Source organism: Pochonia chlamydosporia, chromosome 6, assembly GCF_001653235.2.
Source record: "Pochonia chlamydosporia 170 chromosome 6, whole genome shotgun sequence".
Classification (NCBI taxonomy): domain Eukaryota; kingdom Fungi; phylum Ascomycota; class Sordariomycetes; order Hypocreales; family Clavicipitaceae; genus Pochonia; species Pochonia chlamydosporia.
The window spans coordinates 2827513-2844864 of NC_035795.1; the positions used below are offsets into that span (position 1 = coordinate 2827513).

General features: G+C 47.9%; 7 protein-coding genes across 7 annotated transcripts; 3 read left to right on the forward strand and 4 right to left on the reverse strand.

The window, feature by feature from the left end:
- Positions 1 to 373: 373 nt before the first annotated feature.
- VFPPC_11181 (GLEYA domain-containing protein) lies at positions 374 to 2254 on the reverse strand (the record flags this gene model as incomplete). The annotated part of the gene is made up of 1 exon (XM_018289438.1): positions 374 to 2254. One exon carries the CDS (start codon positions 2252 to 2254, stop codon positions 374 to 376), a length of 1881 nt encoding a protein of 626 aa, XP_018140345.1.
- Positions 2255 to 2870: 616 nt separating this feature from the next.
- On the reverse strand, positions 2871 to 4188 carry VFPPC_11182 (cellulose-binding domain, fungal; the record flags this gene model as incomplete). The annotated part of the gene is made up of 4 exons (XM_018289439.1): positions 2871 to 3125; positions 3193 to 3289; positions 3349 to 3887; positions 3940 to 4188. 4 exons carry the CDS (start codon positions 4186 to 4188, stop codon positions 2871 to 2873), a joined length of 1140 nt encoding a protein of 379 aa, XP_018140344.1.
- Positions 4189 to 6182: 1994 nt separating this feature from the next.
- On the forward strand, positions 6183 to 8063 carry VFPPC_11183 (arginine deiminase type-3; the record flags this gene model as incomplete). The annotated part of the gene is made up of 1 exon (XM_018289440.1): positions 6183 to 8063. One exon carries the CDS (start codon positions 6183 to 6185, stop codon positions 8061 to 8063), a length of 1881 nt encoding a protein of 626 aa, XP_018140343.1.
- Positions 8064 to 9282: 1219 nt separating this feature from the next.
- On the forward strand, positions 9283 to 9555 carry VFPPC_18056 (hypothetical protein; the record flags this gene model as incomplete). Its single annotated transcript, XM_022429716.1, has 1 exon — positions 9283 to 9555. One exon carries the CDS (start codon positions 9283 to 9285, stop codon positions 9553 to 9555), a length of 273 nt encoding a protein of 90 aa, XP_022285276.1.
- Positions 9556 to 11642: 2087 nt separating this feature from the next.
- Positions 11643 to 12392, reverse strand: VFPPC_11186 (short chain alcohol dehydrogenase; the record flags this gene model as incomplete). The annotated part of the gene is made up of 1 exon (XM_018289442.1): positions 11643 to 12392. The coding sequence occupies one exon, from the start codon at positions 12390 to 12392 to the stop codon at positions 11643 to 11645; it is 750 nt and encodes a 249-aa protein (XP_018140341.1).
- Positions 12393 to 14008: 1616 nt separating this feature from the next.
- On the forward strand, positions 14009 to 14371 carry VFPPC_11187 (hypothetical protein; the record flags this gene model as incomplete). Its single annotated transcript, XM_018289443.1, has 1 exon — positions 14009 to 14371. The coding sequence occupies one exon, from the start codon at positions 14009 to 14011 to the stop codon at positions 14369 to 14371; it is 363 nt and encodes a 120-aa protein (XP_018140340.1).
- Positions 14372 to 15541: 1170 nt separating this feature from the next.
- On the reverse strand, positions 15542 to 17230 carry VFPPC_11188 (dimethylaniline monooxygenase; the record flags this gene model as incomplete). The annotated part of the gene is made up of 1 exon (XM_018289444.1): positions 15542 to 17230. One exon carries the CDS (start codon positions 17228 to 17230, stop codon positions 15542 to 15544), a length of 1689 nt encoding a protein of 562 aa, XP_018140339.1.
- Between the last annotated feature and the right edge of the window lie 122 nt (positions 17231 to 17352).

The following is a 17352-nucleotide window of genomic DNA, read 5'->3' on the forward strand; positions in this document are numbered from 1 at the left end:
TTTACTTTAGTGTTTTCTATATAGCCTAGCAAGCTAAAATTACTTAATTCTCTTTATCTAGTAAATCTATAATTTATAGCAGAGAAAAAAGTAATTAAAGAAAGAGAGTGTTATTTTAGTAGTACGGTAGCCACTTTACTATGTTAGCTACCCCACTATGCACCTACGTTAAATATAAATTCATAGTCTTTTATAAGCCCAAAGTTAATTGCTTACAAAGACCAGAGCAACAAGAAAGAAAGAAAGTCTTGGATATATAGCTTATCCTGGATTCATAGTTCAACGAAGTTTGTTGCCAGGGAGGCTCGAGGATTACAGGAGCGACGTTCTGTACCCCAAACCCCCAAACGGGCCAGTCTCTTGCGTGCTGCCATTAGATGCTCCGGCCGCAGGCAAAGGCCCATTTACCGCCTCCTCTGGGGCAGCCTTTACATGTTCGCACGTTCTTCCGCATGGTTTGCTCGATGTAGATAAGCGACTCAGAGACTCTGTCCCGGTTACTAAAAGGCAATTTCAAAACCTCTTGAGCCGAATAGCACAACTGGTTTCCCTCAAGAGCTGTATCCTGGAACAAACCTGGGTACCGTGTATTTGTTATCTCGAGCGCCTTCTTGATAGCTACTTGGTCCATGGGAATGATCTGTACTATGGCAACAGGTTGAGAGGCCCACTGCTGGAGGTGTACTGCCGACTGCACATTACCCATAAACAAGCGGGCTAGTTGCATTGCCTCTTCCTTGTCTTTGCCTTCATACGATGGGAAGGCCCCTTGGGCGATGTATTCAGCGGCCTTCTCAACATCACCAGAGGTCACCACGCCGCCTTCGTCCACCCTGGCTTGAACTTGCTTATGGTAGTCAATAAGCCCAGTCAATGCCAATTCCATCTTGGCCTTGAGATGCGCGTCCTTGATCTTGGAAATATCGGCATCAGACGGAAATCTATCGTCGCAGGATCTGCCGCGTACGCGGTCAGCCTCTGCAAATTTAGATCCCATTAGCAAATTACCCGTCTTGCACAAGCCGCGAAACAGAGCGCGCCTCATCCAGTTCCCTTCTGGATGCTGCGTTGACGTGGGGTCGTGGCATCTTGCCGGCCAGCCACCGGTGAAGGGAATCTCTAACTGGCCCAACGGGTTGTTACAACGCTCTGGTACCACGACAGTCCTGCTGTCCCCGAGTGCGCTAACAGCTCTTGTAGCACAGTCATATGCCTCATTAAGGGTCTTGCCCTGAATGGTGCAGGATAAGAAGTCCCCTAGGAACGTAAACACAATAGTTGCTGGTCGACTAGGTAATGAGTCCAAGTTCTCGAGTACTGGAGCTCCTATTCTCTTGGTCACACCGTCGATTGCTGATAGTGTGACTGGTAGTTTCGCCGTGACGAAGCTTTGAACTGTGTTGGAATCTAGAGCTAAAGTTACAAGCTTGGAAAGGGTGTCCTTTTGTGACTCGTCAAGCTGCGGTAGCTCTCCCAAGGCTGCCAAGTTCTGTACACTGAAACTCTCTTCCTGAAATTCAAATGGTTTAGCTTCGCTCGAGCTGCTACAACTCGGGGTGAGCTGGTCTGTTGCTGCTGTCCAAGGGTCGACAAAGATGTTGTTACTAGTATCCCTAATTTCAAAGTAAAAACCATATTGAGAAGCAGCAGATGGTGTCGAGTCTTGCGCGCTAACGTAGAGTATTCTAATGGGAATGTAGCTGTTCGCAGCGGCATTATACCGGAAATCGTAATAATCTGGTCCGTTTATTCGCCCCATTGTAATTACGTCGGCATTCGCGCTATTGAAGCCCGACTTGGCCTTATTACCAAGCCAAAGATATATAGTATCACTAGTAGCGAGCTTGAAAAGATAAGACCCAGCGTTCTTTGCATAGAAGTATCCAATATGCTGAACAACTGCATTGCTGAGGTCGAGGGGTGTCCCGTAGACCGCAGTAGTTAAAGATCCAACGTTGTTGGGTGGACCGGTACCGAGCTTAGCTGTAGTGCCGGCCACAGCAGGAGTCTGCCCTCTCAAGAGGGTAGGAATATCCAATGTCTTTGCCCAGGCATCTCCATCTCGTTGATAATTCAAGAGACTGTGCTGGGTGAGTTTTCCAGGTTGGACAACATCACCACGGCTTAATTTATAGTATGCCCATCGTAGCCCGGGAACACACTTGGTTAAATCTGGTGCTTCAGATGCGCTTGGTAAAGCTGCAACAAAAAGAGCCCGGGCTATAACCGAGGCGATGAGGATACGGACCTTCATGGTAGGTTTAATAAATTGCTAGAACAAAGCGCTGAGGGACTGTGTGTGAGAGTGATGAAGTTGGCATGTGGCAAACCTGGGTTTGGGATAGCTATTTATTATAAAATACAAAGATACTGGGAGATAAAATGCGTATGTAATGGTATGCTGCGTCGTCATATTTGCTGACTATTGTGGCTAGCCTATTTTGAACTATTGCCCTGAGGTGGAGTTATATTGGAACCCCTTGCATACACAGGTAATATATGGAGGCGAATCCTAAACGTTATTCATTTTAGAGAATGTATAGGAACCATACCAATTATCGATAGGATAGTACTTCTGTATTGTTGTATGTAATGCTGCATCGTACTCGCGACAAAAACCTAACCTACGTTATCTTTCGCCGTGCACACTGCCGAGGTACTAAATTAAATTAAATACACCAAGATGCATTACAAGATAATAGCATGGATCTTGTGACGGTAATAATTGGTTCCTAATAGAACAAGACTACTGTGCCCCTTGCATTATGTAGAAGCTAAAATGCTGCGTATTGCAACTTATAGTAGACTAGCGCGCCAGTAAGATGACTTGATTCTGCCCGCCTGATACTGCAAGTACTATGTAATTTTTGTTATTTATGATAGAATGCTGCAACATCCACAAGGTCTTTACACTGCGGGTCTGCACTGCGAATACCAGTCGTTTTGTTGATCACAGACAAGACCCTGAGCACAACTAGTTGGGCCGGTCCAACTTCTTCCACCGCATTGACCCCAGACATTGGATTGAGCAGAGCTCCCGCCGGGAGCTTGATTTGGGGCCATGACAGGAGCAGAGTTCCTGCCGGGAGCTTGATTTGGGTTTGGTGGCGTGACAGGACGCGGAGCTGGATTTGAAATTGCACCTGGATTAGTATTCTTAACCCGGGGTGGCGGTCTGGCCGGACCTCTAACCGGACCTCCGGCCTGACCTCCGGCAATTTCCAGACGACTCTGTGCGATTTCCCTCATGCGTTGTTCCTGGCCGAGAGTAAATTCAACAGAACATGGCCTGAATAAAGAGTCAGCAACTCTGCTGCGAACACCTCGCTGTGTAGAGGGCAAACTCACGAGTAATCCATAAAATTAAGCTCGTTGCTATACTGCAACGCGCCACATGCCTGGACGGTAGGTTGACTATTACCACCTTTTCCTCGATTCGTGCATTGGCCAGTTGGCCGTTCCTGCGGAAAGGTGTCTTCAATACCATCTCCAACACCACAGCCCTCAAAAGTATGTCGTAAGCCCAACCAGTGACCGACCTCGTGGGTAGTAACCATGTCTTGCTTCGTCCAACCCTCCACCCCAGGCACAGTTCGGGCAAGCATCACGCATCCATCCCTTGCCAAGGCGTCTCCCCCGATTCTTCTGCCGCGACCAGGCATGGGAAACGTGCAAAATCCAGAGGCGCCATCCGGGATAGAGGCAATGTAATACAGGTTCAGGTCTGCGTAGCTCCCCTGGCGCAGTTGTCTCTTCATTCCCCCGTCGTCCTGGCCTTGAGCCCACGTCCTCTGGTTTGTGTACTTCGTGCCAACCAGGGTGAATGAGATTCCAGACCTGCTGTAATGTCTGTTCATGGTGTCGATGTTCTTTTTGACATTTTCTTCCTGTGGCCTGTGAATACGGGAGGTTGGGCAATTGGAGGCGAAGTCTACTTACGGATACGAAACCGCCTCTGCTGTTCTCCTCGGAGAATACCACATTTGCATACACGTTAAAGTTGTACCCCCCTTGCTCTTGGCGGTTTGTAAGGCTCGAATTGGGGGAATGCAGTGACTTGGCAAAGTCGATGAACTCTTGGCTGGCAGGCTTTTGACCACATGATCCTGCCTGCTGTCGCGGGAGTATCACGCTGCCCTTGATGGCGTTTGCCATCAAGATGGCGCTCAATGCCGGATAAATATACATGGAGAAATGAGTGATCCAGCACTTCTTGGATTGAAAATGAACGTGAACGAACTGAATTGAATGTGAAGATGCCGAGGAAGAAGTCTTAGATGTACACGACATGTCGCTAGATTTAAATGATACGCTGGGGCATTTCTTTCGTAGTACATCCAACACATTCTTAGCTCTTCTTGGCGTGTTATGCACAATTCGGTGACAGACTCCTCAAGATCATGGAAGGCAGTATGAGCAAGGCGCGCGAGCGTCCCGCCCTGGGCTTGGCGTTACAGAACATGAGCCTTGAATCACACGTTCATGCTGATATGTTCCTTCTTGCATGGCATTTGAGGTAATTTTTCAACTTTAAGCTAAACTACCGTGCTATTTGGTTTCAGACATATAGTATCCATCTGAAGAAGATCATGCATACTGAGTTCAGAGCAATATGTTGTGTGCTATGACTGGGAGGGCGGACCCGTATTCGTCCTCATCTGCATGCACGTCTTGCCACAATCCAATACCTGCCACCGTATGGCTTGAACACGCCTGATATGAGTCGTTCGCCATACGGAAGAGCTGTTAGACGGATTCAGGATCCTTTTAGTAACCAATGCGGCCCCTTTCTTGGGGAGAGTAGAGGTGGAGTTGTGCCTACGATAACACGACTCGGCCTGCTGACTCATAAGTACCTGTCATCTGTAGTATGTTGGGACAAGACCATGACAAAGTTGTCGTGTTGGTCGTCTTCTTTCCATAGGAACAAGTGGGGAGAATAAGCTGTCTGACTTTGCACTTAATATATCCAGGTTTCAAGTGAATGGGGCCATGAACGTAAATGAGTCCGCCTTGCTCCCATAAAGCTTATGATCTGCAAGCAGCCCTGTGATCGACCTTCAAACGTCCGATGATCTACGGCGCACTTTATCTGGTACCAACGTTCTGCCACTTATCCTTGACGAAAATCATGCGTTCTTTATGAGGAGATGTACGATTGTTTGGGAACATCTATCACAGAGGCTGCGTAAACAGGTAAAACGCATGGCATTGAGACGAAATGACGTTTATAGAAAATAAAATTCCGTGTCGGGTCGTTAATTAGGAGTATTTGTGGGCAACTCGTCCTGTTCGACAAATATTCGACTGTTCACACCTACGCTGCCACTTCCATTTCCAACAATGACGTGCAACAGGATATTTGGGACGGCTATATCGCTGCAGACGTACATATAAATGCAGAAAGGTCTAGAACATGCAAAGTCTGATCACTCTATTAAGCTGGAAAGGAAACGAATACAATGGGCCTACGTTTCGAGACCCCGTGGGTAAAGATCCTCATTCCAGAGACGCATCTGGAATACTTCTCACCTTAAGACTAAAGGAGCTAGAAAATCCCCCCTTGCACTCGAGTTACTAGTAACAAGCTCCAACTTCGTTGGTAATACTGCCTGTTTATTTAGTTTCTTCGCAGACGCTATGGACAGCAAAGCATGGCGCCGGATAGTTGATCCGTAAGAGTTGTTGTAATTCTTTTTTTTAGGCCTATAGCGGATGACGTGTTGGCAACTCCTACCCGCGACTCGTTTATGGAAATATAAGTCCGGGTATGGGATATCTGGCTGGTGCTGCTATGATGGCTTCAATTGTAGTTATTATAGGTGCTTTTTATTATTATAAGTAGACATTGGCTACAACTTATTATACTATTGTTTTTAGCTGTACTTACTCTAGTATCAACGCAGCTAACTATGAGTCTCATAACTTAGGCTGGCAGTATCCGTTTATGAGGCGAGTAATATTTCTGCCAGCATGAAAGCCAAGACCAAAGAATAAAATGAGTGCTTGAACGCCAAGTCTATGCGGCATTGAGCCGGAATGGGTCCAGAAGACGGAATGATCGTTCTGACTCTGACCACGTAGAAGAAATAAAAGATGGTGTACTGCCGTGTAGATGCATGAATTCATAATGCTAGCCCAACAGCAAACGCTCTTTCATTTACATCTGCACAAATTTCAACATGCACGTTGCCATTGCGGTAGCTCTCGCTTTGCCTCTCGTTGGGGCTCTTCCTCAACGCGCTCCAAACGAGATACGCCAGGAAAACTCAGCTCCATTTAAAGCTGACCTCAGAGTCGATACCAATCGCGATGGCCGTGTCGATGTCGATGGGTCTACCGACGTCAATGGCAAAGATGCCTGGTCCGAAACGTCTGGTGCTATCTTCCTCCCCAACATAGGAAGTGCCGATCGTCATTGCTCCAAAGGCTACAATAACGCTGATTGCAATGATGCTTCCACAAATGAACAATGGGCACCAAAATTCATGGCCATAATGCGTACAGTGCCCATCGCCAATCTTAGCGACTCGGCAGTCGGCACTATCTCCATACAGGATCCCAAAGCTCGGGCCAAAGTTCGCATCTTTCTTGACTCTCCAGAGATGGTTGATAACCCGCCGTCAATTGACTTTGGGGACCTGACAGATCTGAAGCCGCACCCGCCTGTCGAGAGCTTGCGTCATGTATACATGGAGAACGACACGCCTATCCCTGCGGCCAAGTTACGAAATGGTTTGACCCTGGGAATTGACGGACGCGATACTAGGCGCCCTGACTGGGATGGAAAAGTTACTGTCGAGTTTAAGGTGACGGACGGAAGCTCCAGTTCCACCGATAAGGTGATGCTGCGTGTTGCTCCCGTTTTGACTCACCATCATCTCCAGCCCGTTGAGAAAGTATTCACCACGAAGAAATCATTCGATGGCAAGTTAGCAGAGGAGCAAGAAGCTCTCATTAAGCCTATCGAAGACGGCATTCAAAGGAATATGCAAAAGGCTGGAATCAAGCAGCCGCTCGAGCACCTCAATATCCAGTACACCTGGGCCCAAGACGTTATGGAACCAGGATACGCAAGCATGCCCGGACCCGAGGGGCCCATCACCATGCGCATCAATGTGTATGGAGTACCTGTCACTGATAACAGAGGCGGCGATCTAGTTGAAAAATTGATATTCACTGATCTACGACAGGATGGAGTCAGCGCCTTCCGCCCTGCTCCGTCCACGGCGATTCGCCATGGCACGCTTGAAGCCGGAGGAAACATCGAATCCATTCCGCCCTATGAGTTAAACGGCAAGAAGTACCCTGCTGGAAGAATTGTCATTGGCGGCACCGATGCTCAGAAACCAGAGGCGCTGTCCTACTTCAAGGCCCAGGAAGCTCAGGACCCTATCCTGCTTGACTCTACCTGGCTTTATGTAAAGCATGTGGACGAGATGGTTGGCTTTTTACCCGCCAAGACTGAGCGCTCTTGGCGCATTGTCATCGTAGATCCGATGATGGGATACGACGCGCTGGCGAAGCTTGACAAAGAGGGCCACGGAGACGTAAAGCTCACCAGCAATCCCAAAGCACAGAATGAGACAGGTCTGCCAACGGTCCGCGAATTCCTAGCCGATCCTCAAACTCGGGAGGCCGCCACTCATAGCACCAAGATTATGGAGCAGAATCTGCAGACTCTTAAAAAAGAAACCGGTGTTACAGACGCAGACATTGTCCGCGTCCCTGCAGTTATTGCATCTATGAGCGCATTAAAGAAGTATTTGCACGCTAGGGACCCGTACGGATCTAATAATAATGGCAATGATCTCTTGCCCTTGAACTCGGCCTTCCCCAGTCAAGTCAATGGCGTGCCACTCTCGGACTCGGTTTTTATCGCACCTAAGCCCTGGGGCCCTGTTGTTAATAATGAGGACGTCATCCAAAAGCTGACGGCAGAAGCGTACTCTAAAGCCGGCTTTGAGGTGGACTTTATTGATGAATGGGATCTGCACCTGGCTAGCGGAGACTTGCACTGCTTTACAAATACATACCGCAGCATGTCGGCAAAGTGGTGGTAGGTCGGCATGAGTGTCAATAAGCATGCTATTTGTTATGATAATAAGCAAACAGCCACATCACCCAAGACCGGATGCGGTCGGAGACGGTGATTTTTGGCATGCTAGGATGTGGCACCCAGGCCCTGAGAGTTTGGATATTCTTGGTCGGACCTGCTTGGGTGTTTGACTGAAAGGTTTACCAACGGCTAAGTGTGAACATTGTAGCCAGGGAAAGTCGCATTGATAGGTATCTAGGTGGAAACTGGATATTAAGCGAGACAAGCCTGGTTATGAACTTTAGACCGATTGGACCGATCTACCTCTATCCTATTAGAATTTCGCTAGGGTTATGTTCATTACGGACGCTTATTCAGGCATGGTGTTGCTGTACTTTATGAGGACTCAAGGAAAAGCGGATGAAACCAAGTTGGCTCTTCGGGATTTTGTCTATAGGATAAGGAGGACTCTATGGTTATGAGACCAAGATCATCCGGTTAGATGGGGAGCTCTTTAAACACAAGAAAATCGCAAAGGTTCTGCGTATAGAAGGAATCTCTAGTATAAAAAGGTAGAATTTGCCTTTGCTTTATGTTATTTACAGAGAAGTAACCTAAACAAAGCTAGCTAACCCATCATACTGCTTAGCAATCTTATATATCTACTACCAAAGTTGCGTTAATAGTTTCAAAGATGCCAAAGCCGACCGCACCTCCCGCCCTCACCGATACATTCGGGCGCAAAGGCCGTTCGAAGTCCATGTATATCTCAGGGGCTTATGGTATTATTAGCGTTTTTGTATGTGTTATTTAATTATTACATAGCTATTCAGCTTATTCGTCCCCGCGGTTGAATACTCTCAAAGGGAGCATCTCGAGCTTGTCATCCACCGGCTAACGATGACGCATCTGTTCGACGGCTTTGGACAGAACTGGCTTCCATCACGCGAGTCTACACCGCAGCGTGAAGTTCGGTGGTAAAATATGGCAGAGATTTCGCCTTTTTACTAATCATGTTTTACTTAGCTCACTAGCTGCTCATCAACAGGCATTTAAAAGCCTTTGAACGAGTAATTCTCAAGAATGTCTGGCCAACCCTAAGCATTTATATCTTCCTTCTGGTCATATTGTCACCTCGCAGCGGAGATTCGCCATTATTCATACGCCAAAGGATTGCCCGTGAGTAGAGCCACATTTGGCAACTCCATCATCGGTAATGAGGGGACCAGAACACGCTCTTGATTATGAATGATGGCGTAGGCTTATTTATGTTTCTCCATACGGGTCAAGTTCTTCCACACGGATTCAACCACCAATTTGTATTAAAAGAACACTGGTGCCGTAGTTGCGTGTGCCGACCCTTAATATCCTTGTCGAGTAGCCCAACATGGCAACTGATGAGACGAAATACAAGGTCCGTGCCACCAACAAGCGAAAGCGTTGAAGATGTTTACACTAGCCAGCAATTGGGGAACATCCTCATCAGTCATAGAAGCGCCGCACGGCTTGTTTCGTGACCTTACATCTCAACTGTCCGAGTTGCATTGACGGTCGCAGAATCGCGCTGGGCATAAATTGGATTTCAAGCACCATAAAATTCTATCAAAACAGATAATCTATGAGGCGCGGCACTGCATCTCTTTTAAGTAATTGATGCCTGCAAGTGGAGCCAACTTCAATAATTCTTCTGCCTAATTTCCCCCTTTTCTTCCAGACATGTCAGTTTCAGGCACCCAAGATTACCGCAATAATTAAGCGAAATACCATAAAATTGCACTAAAAAACGGTAGAAGGCGAAGTATTTTCCACACGCGAACACATGACGTCCACCAGTCCGCGGGTGTGAACAATGCACCACCTCAATCGTGGTTTGACTTCAGCTACTTAACAGAGTGGTTGAGCTTGACGCGTCGTCACCGTTTTAAACGTTTAAAGGGAAGGCCCAGGGGAATTTAATTAAGCCGTTGCTGGCAAGGACCAAAAAGGCGGGAGTTGCTGTTACGCTTCCTTTAGAACACAGAGGCGCTCTCTGGTAATCCGGCTCGTCTACCTGGCAACTACTCCGTACAGCCATGAACAAAGACATGTACGTATACCTCTCGTTGGTTGCACTTAATGACAATTTCTTTGCTAACAGTCTTCTGAAGTTATATTTGCCTAATTCTGGCAACCATTTCCGCCGCTGCGATCGGTAAGCCATTCTTCCTTGTCCTATGACGCACCTACTGACCATGATACTTAGGAACGAGTTTCGTCATTACGAGGAAGGTAAGTTGACCATTGCAAGTCACCTAGCTACTGACTGAGGTGTACCCAACGTCTCTCGCCATACAATTTACTAACAAGATGACCTAGGGCTTGATTGATGCACAAAAGAACCAAGGCTTCAATGGAGACGGTTTTGAATATCTCAAGAACCCCTTGTGGTGGCTTGGAATATGTTCATGTAGGTATCCCACCTGCAAAGCTTGAGCCCTACTAACTCATCTCACAGTGGTACTCGGGGAAATTTGTAACTTTGCAGCATATGCCTTTGCCCCAGCCCTTCTGGTTACACCCCTCGGAGCCTTGAGTGTGATATTCGGTGCTGTCATGGGCTCGTTTCTGTTGAATGAAAAGCTAGGCCCTGTCGGCAGATCAGGCATTGCGCTTTGTCTTCTCGGCGCAGTTCTTGTCATCATTCATGCACCTGCAGAGCAACCCGTTGAGACGATTGATCAGATTCTCGAGTACGCCTTGCAGCCAGGTATGTTGTGAGCCTCAGTCGAACATGCTTTCATCAGCTAATATATGGTAGGGTTTCTATTGTATGCTACAGCCGTGTTTGCCGCCGTTGCCTTCTTGGTATACAAAGTTGCACCACTATACGGCAAGAAGACAGCAGTAGTCTACCTGTCCATCTGCTCACTCGCGGGATCAATATCCATCATGGGCATTAAGGCGCTTGGCATTGCGTTAAAGCTTACCTTCTCCGGTAACAACCAGTTCACGCATCCGTCTACATACGCCTTTCTACTTCTTTCTGCGGGGTGTATCGTCGTCCAGATGAACTACTTTAACAAAGCGCTGGCAGCCTTTCCGGCTAATATGTACGTGTCCCTTGCTCTTGGTCGGTCTGACGATGACTGACAACAAAATCACAGAGTCAATCCCTTGTATTATGTTGGATTTACGACCGCTACGCTCTCTGCATCTCTCATTCTGTACGGAGGTCTAAGCATCAAGGATACAGTCACAAATCTGTCCCTGCTATTGGGTTTGCTAATCACCTTCTTCGGGGTCATTATACTTAACATTTCACAACGAGATCCTGCTATACGAAACGCAGTAAGCCGTGGGAGCTTCGAAAGGATTCCTTTTCAAAGTCTATCGAATGGGAGTGCCACGTCTTTGGGTAGCAATTATTACTACCCCAGACACGACGACGAGCAGCATCGGGGAGTTGGCACAATTGCATAGAGGCAAATGCGAAATAGCGTCGCAGAATAACAATATTTCATCTTTCAAGGAAAAGTGTACAATGTGTTCTCATCTACAAGTCCATGCGGCAAAGTTCTCTTCATCCACTCAGCCCACGTCCTTCGTACTATATATTGGTCATGTGTCAAGGCCAGCCACCATTTACTTCAACCATCTGCCCTGTTATCGCTGAGGAGGATTTTCCCAACAAAAACACGATTGCTTCGGTAACCTCTTCAGGCTCTACTATCGACTTCAGAGCCCCCTTGTACGCTGCCGCAACAGGTGCAGTATCCATGGTCCCCTGAATCATCGGCGTATTCACAGCCCCTGGAGCAACGCAGTTCACTCTTAGACCAGCCGACGCCCAAGATTGAGCAAAGCAGCGAGTCAATCCCAGTACTGCATGTTTGCTGGCGACATATCCTGCAAGACCAGGGATGCCCCGTACGGAAGCCATCGAACCTACGTTGACGATACTTGCAATGCTGTCGACCTCCCCAGGAACGCGCGACGACTTGACCAACTGGTGAAACTCGGTATTGACATTCCATGTACCAGCAACATTGACATCCCAGAGCTGGCAAAGATTCTCGTCCCCCGCTTCCGATGTTTCAGTAGGGCGCAGGATCGCCGCACAATGGACAAGCCCGGCGATTTGTACGTTATTCTGGGCGGCAATTCGGTCAAACACAGCTTTGACATCCTTCCTCGATGATATGTTGACCTTGGGGTAGCTCTGCTGTTGACCGGCTAGGCCGTTGTGTGTTGGTATTTTGCTGGAGATGTCTAGGACGTGCACTTGTGCAGATAGCTCTAGCAGTTTTCTAACTGTGCTTTTGCCGATACCAGATGCACCTCCTGTGACGATGAATGCTTTGCCGAGAAGACTCATGTTGTGGATTGGGAGGAACGTAAGTTCAAAGGAGGGTGGTTCAATGGCGAGATATTGTGTGACCGTGGTTGACTCTTCTATTTCGGGGTGTAAAGCTGGTTATCTTATATAAATAAAATTGTCTTGACAAATTAGTTGCCATCATTCATGGGCAATGTTTGCTCCCTGAAATTTGCGTGCCATTTTGGCCACAAACAAGGAACCAACTTGGCGACAAGGTTGGACAACATACAATTACTTTCCGAATACGAATTCGAAGCAAGGTATTCTGACCTAGTCTGGATATATGGACTGCTTTGATCACGGCAGTCTCATGGAAATCCCTAAACTCCGTTATGGGGTATGCACCCCAGATTTCTTGAGCCGTGTATTCCGCGCATTCCGCGGGAATTCAAACGCCATCCCCACCAACAGTTAAATAGTGACGTTTTGACTACACCGCAAACAATGGGCTATCCGTGCACAACATAAAAAGCTACGGTCGAAAGGAAGTTATTTGAAATCGTAATGCTTAGCTAGCATATGTCGGCTATGAACCAGACCGTCGCATGCTAACTACCTTACATGAGCCATGGAATACTTTCCCTATAGCCTTGTACGCTTCAGACTTGCCGGTCTTTTCGAACAAGTGACAAATCATCATTATGCTACGACTTTTGGCTAACTTCGTTGCGAGGAAACTGTCACAGATGTCACAAAACCGCAGCACCGGAAACAGAGTGGGTTGGTAGCATTAAGGTGGCCTTGCTGGGCTTCTTCACAATTCGCCGTTGACACGATTTTACGTTTAGAAATGAGCATCTTCAAACCGTATATTTGTCTGGAACACAGGTTTACACAAGTTTTATGGGCTATAAATGACTGTTCCATATCGCTTTCCAAGATAAGCTACTAAAACAGCATTTGACGACCTGCAATGGCCGTACTCAATATTCCCTTCACCCCCAGGCACGTCGTCAAGTGCTACCACACACCCTTAGAGGTAATGACTTACTCATTAGTCTGCCTCTGTACTGAAACTACCTGTAAAGCCGCCCTTAAAACCTATAGTCGGTTTCTGTCCAACGCCATCGATGCTTGGCCAAGTGACCGTAAATCATGATCCGTGTGCAAATGAGGCCGAGTCAAGCTCCTTGGAGTCAAGCTCAGAGATTCCGTCAGTGGTACCGGCCACTTGCTCTTCCATAGAAACGCCAACGTCTTGCCACTCCGTGTGATGATCCTACATACCCTACGGAGCTAAGCCTAGCTTTTCACACGCTCTAGTATTTGCATCTCGAATGAAATTGTCACTGTAACCCCAAGGCAAGGGAACTGGCGCAGGGTCATCGAAACGATTTCATTCGAACCGCAACCAATTCCCTGGTCTTGGGGTTATAGGGACACCTTCAATCGAGCTGCAAGATCTAGAACGAGTACAAAGTCTGCCAGTTCAGTGTGGACGTATAGTAGTGCTCTTTCTCCGCAGGACGGTTTGCGGCTTTTATGTGGTGTGCAAAGAGAACTAACGTCCTCTCTGTCTGCCGCGGAAGAAACAAATTGTCAGCTAAACGCATAGACGCTCAATGTGGCTGTAGTGTTCCGGCATAGTCCTGCCAAAGTTCTGGAGCACATGCATGGCGCGAGCACCATGTGCTCCATCGTTCCTGTTGATTGTGCATTTTCCCTTATTTAGGGATATCGCATCCTTGATGAGCACTTGTATACAAGATACAAGTAGTTGGGCTGTCGTAACTGTCGAAGGCGCCAGTCAGAGCAACGACAAAAAGGGTCATATCGCGCGACACTTGAGACTTGAAACCGACCGGGATGGCCCTTTTTTCGCCCGAACTAAGGAGAATGGTTGCTATCCGGACGAGTCTGACATTGACGAGGAGACCGACGAGGAGACCCATCCACCAACGCAGTCGACCCGAAGGCGTCCCAAGGACAGCCAGATGAGCGGCCACCCACACTTACAACGCAAGAATGATCTTTAGGGAGTAAGGCGACAAGACTGGGTGGTCTCTCCAACGCTACTTGTGCGTCTTTTCTGCGAGCTGGCTCCATTAGGATGTTCCTTGTAAAGGGAATCCTACGTGGCTCCTCGATGAAGGCTAGGTGCGGCGACATAGGTAGTCGTCGACTTATGCTTCTTTGCGGAGTCGTCGTTTAACGACATGCCGTCTCCGTCTACACTCTGTCGTCTTTGAACTTGTTCGCTCCATGGCTGATGGCGATGCGAAAAGTTACTACCTTTGGGAAACGAGATCCTCTTGATACGCGTCAAGGGAGTCAGCTGCACGCCGTACGATTGGGTGACATTGAGAGGAGGCAAAGACAAAGCACGAAATAATCTTTCGTATGGTGGCTGATGGAAAGCTAGCAAGCCCTACGTAGGAGTGGTCACTAGTTTATATAATGAACTGACCGACGAGGGATTCCAGGCTCCGGAGTCGGAGTCCGGACGAAGCTTGACCAGGTCAGAGCGTGTTTTGTTTGATGCGGCATGGATGAAGTGGCTTCACAGAGGGCAAACAGGCAACAAACCATTACCCGTCTGTTATGAATGCAGGAGCTTTTATGGGGCACGGACTGCCTTCTTATCTGAGAGTTGTCATAGCACCCAATGTTTCTGTTGTCCACATTGCTTGATGTGACGCCGTTGTGTCATGGTTACGATACAACGGCCACTAGTTAAAATACTAAAATAGATGCAAACGCTATTCCATATGCGTCGATTGCAGGGCATGCGTTGTCAGCGGAGTACACCGTGCCCATCGCGGGATCGGAACAGGTCTTCTTTGTTCTTGTCCACACGGGTAGATTTCCATGTCCCGTCTTGTCCGCTCGGAGCTCAGTAGTCAAAGTGGGAATGAATACCACGGCAAACGAATTCCTGTTCATGTGAAGTGGTGTTTTTGTTTGTAAGCTCAAAATGATCACGAGACTCACTGTATTCTATATCCAATCTGCCCCAGTAGTGAAGACGAGATGATAGCACAAATAGACCTGTAGAAGAAAGCCTTTGGCATCTTCCCAAAAGGCGTAGCTAGGCATAAAACTGTTTACTATTTCCGGTGAAAGCTTGGGCCCATATGTGTACCCCATTCTAAATATCCGTTTGCAAAGGATATTGTAACTACGAGAAAACCATCCATTCCGTGCTCTCACTGTACCACCGTGCTCCTTTCATGAGAACCTCCATTCGGGAGGCCGGAAACGACAAACTGCGACCAATCCTCCAGTCCCTTATCGCACCATTCCCGCCATGCCTGCAGGCCGCCAAACCAGATCAGAGGTTCCTGCTTTTTGCCAGGGATGTTCGACCCATTCCACCACGAAGGCGTTTCACGATGCAACAGGTGCTGGTAAACCACATTCGTTGTGTCACTCCAAAACTGAGCGGCTTTTGCAGAGGGCTCGACATTTGCTATTCCCTCATTCTTGGCTTTACTGAGAAGTTTCATGACCCAGTCAACTTGCAATTCCAAAAAAGGTGGCCCATTGGCAAGAGAGGAAGGCGATTGTGGACCGTAGAGGATGAAGGCGTTGGGCATGTCAGGAATCATGGTTCCGAGGTACGTTCTTATACCTTGCTTCCACTTCTCTTGTAGGATAACTCCATTTTTGTCGTGGATGTTCATATCGTAAAGACTGCCAGTTACGGAGTCGTATCCAGTCGCAAAAACCACAACATCCAATTCAATAGACTGGCCGTTGTCGAGCGTGATGCCATTTTCGCTGAATGACGTGATTGGCGTCTTCTTCACATCAACAAGTGCCACATTCGGGCGGTCAATCATCTCGTAGTAGTCCGTCTCCAGACTAGGACGCTTCGTCCCGATCCAGTGGTTCTGTTCAAGAGGAGCCATGATGTCTCTTTTCACGGGATCAGAAATCCGAGCTCGCACCTTTCTTGCCCAGAACTGGTATAGTTCAGCGTTGGCGACCTTGTCAAAGGCATGGTCTTGGAAGCTGGTGGTGAAAATCACAAAGCCTCCTCTTCTCCAGAGCTCTTCATAATGTTCCTGCCTCTTCTCTGGGCTGACCTCGTGAAAGCGTCGTTTCTCAGTGTTGTAGTGATACCCAGTGGTATTGTTGTACTTGCCCTTCTCAAAAAGAGCTTGGTATGTATTCTTTTTCTCTTCCCTCTCGGCTTCACTGAATTCCCTCTGACGCATTGGAACAGCTACGCTTGGGTTTCGCACAAATACGGTCAGCTCGCACTCTTCCTTGGCCAAGTCTTGAAGAATCTGGAGCCCAGAGGCACCCTGGCCGATGATGCCGACCTTTTTGCCTTTGACGTCAAAGCTGTTTGGCCAATTTGCTGGATGTATGGTCGTGCCATTGTATTGCTCGATACCAGGAAACTTGGGGATGTACGCCTTGTTCGTGGTTCCTGTGGCAAAAATGACGTAGCGGGCTGTTGCTTTGTGCCCGGCATTTGTGATGAGACTCCAACGGCTGGATTGAGGGTCATATTTGGCTTCAGTTACTCTGGCGTTAAAAATGGCGTCTTTGCGCAGATCTAGTACCTCTTCTAGGTGCTTGAAGTAGGCTTTAATCTCATCATGTGCTGGGTACTTTCTGCCAAAACTGAAAGATTTCCACACTTCCGGTAGATCCAGTTGGTACAAAGGTGTTTCGGAGTCAACACGAGCGCCGGGGTAGCTGTTGAAGTGCCAAACTCCCCCAAAATCGCCTCCAGCCTCAAAGAGTTTAACAGTGTAGCGTGCACTTCGAGCCTTATGAAGAGCATAGCAGCCTCCGAAACCGGCTCCAACTACAATTACGTCGGCCTCGACAACTTTTGGCCCAAGGTGCCCATTTTGGTCATTGACGATATGGCGGTCCATGATTGATGAGCTTGGATAATTCGGAGGGCAAGGTGATGGCAGCAGCAAGTCCTGTTAACCAGCCGAGACAATAGGCAATAGAGCCGAGACAATACGATACGAAAGATAAAAGATGCCAAGTT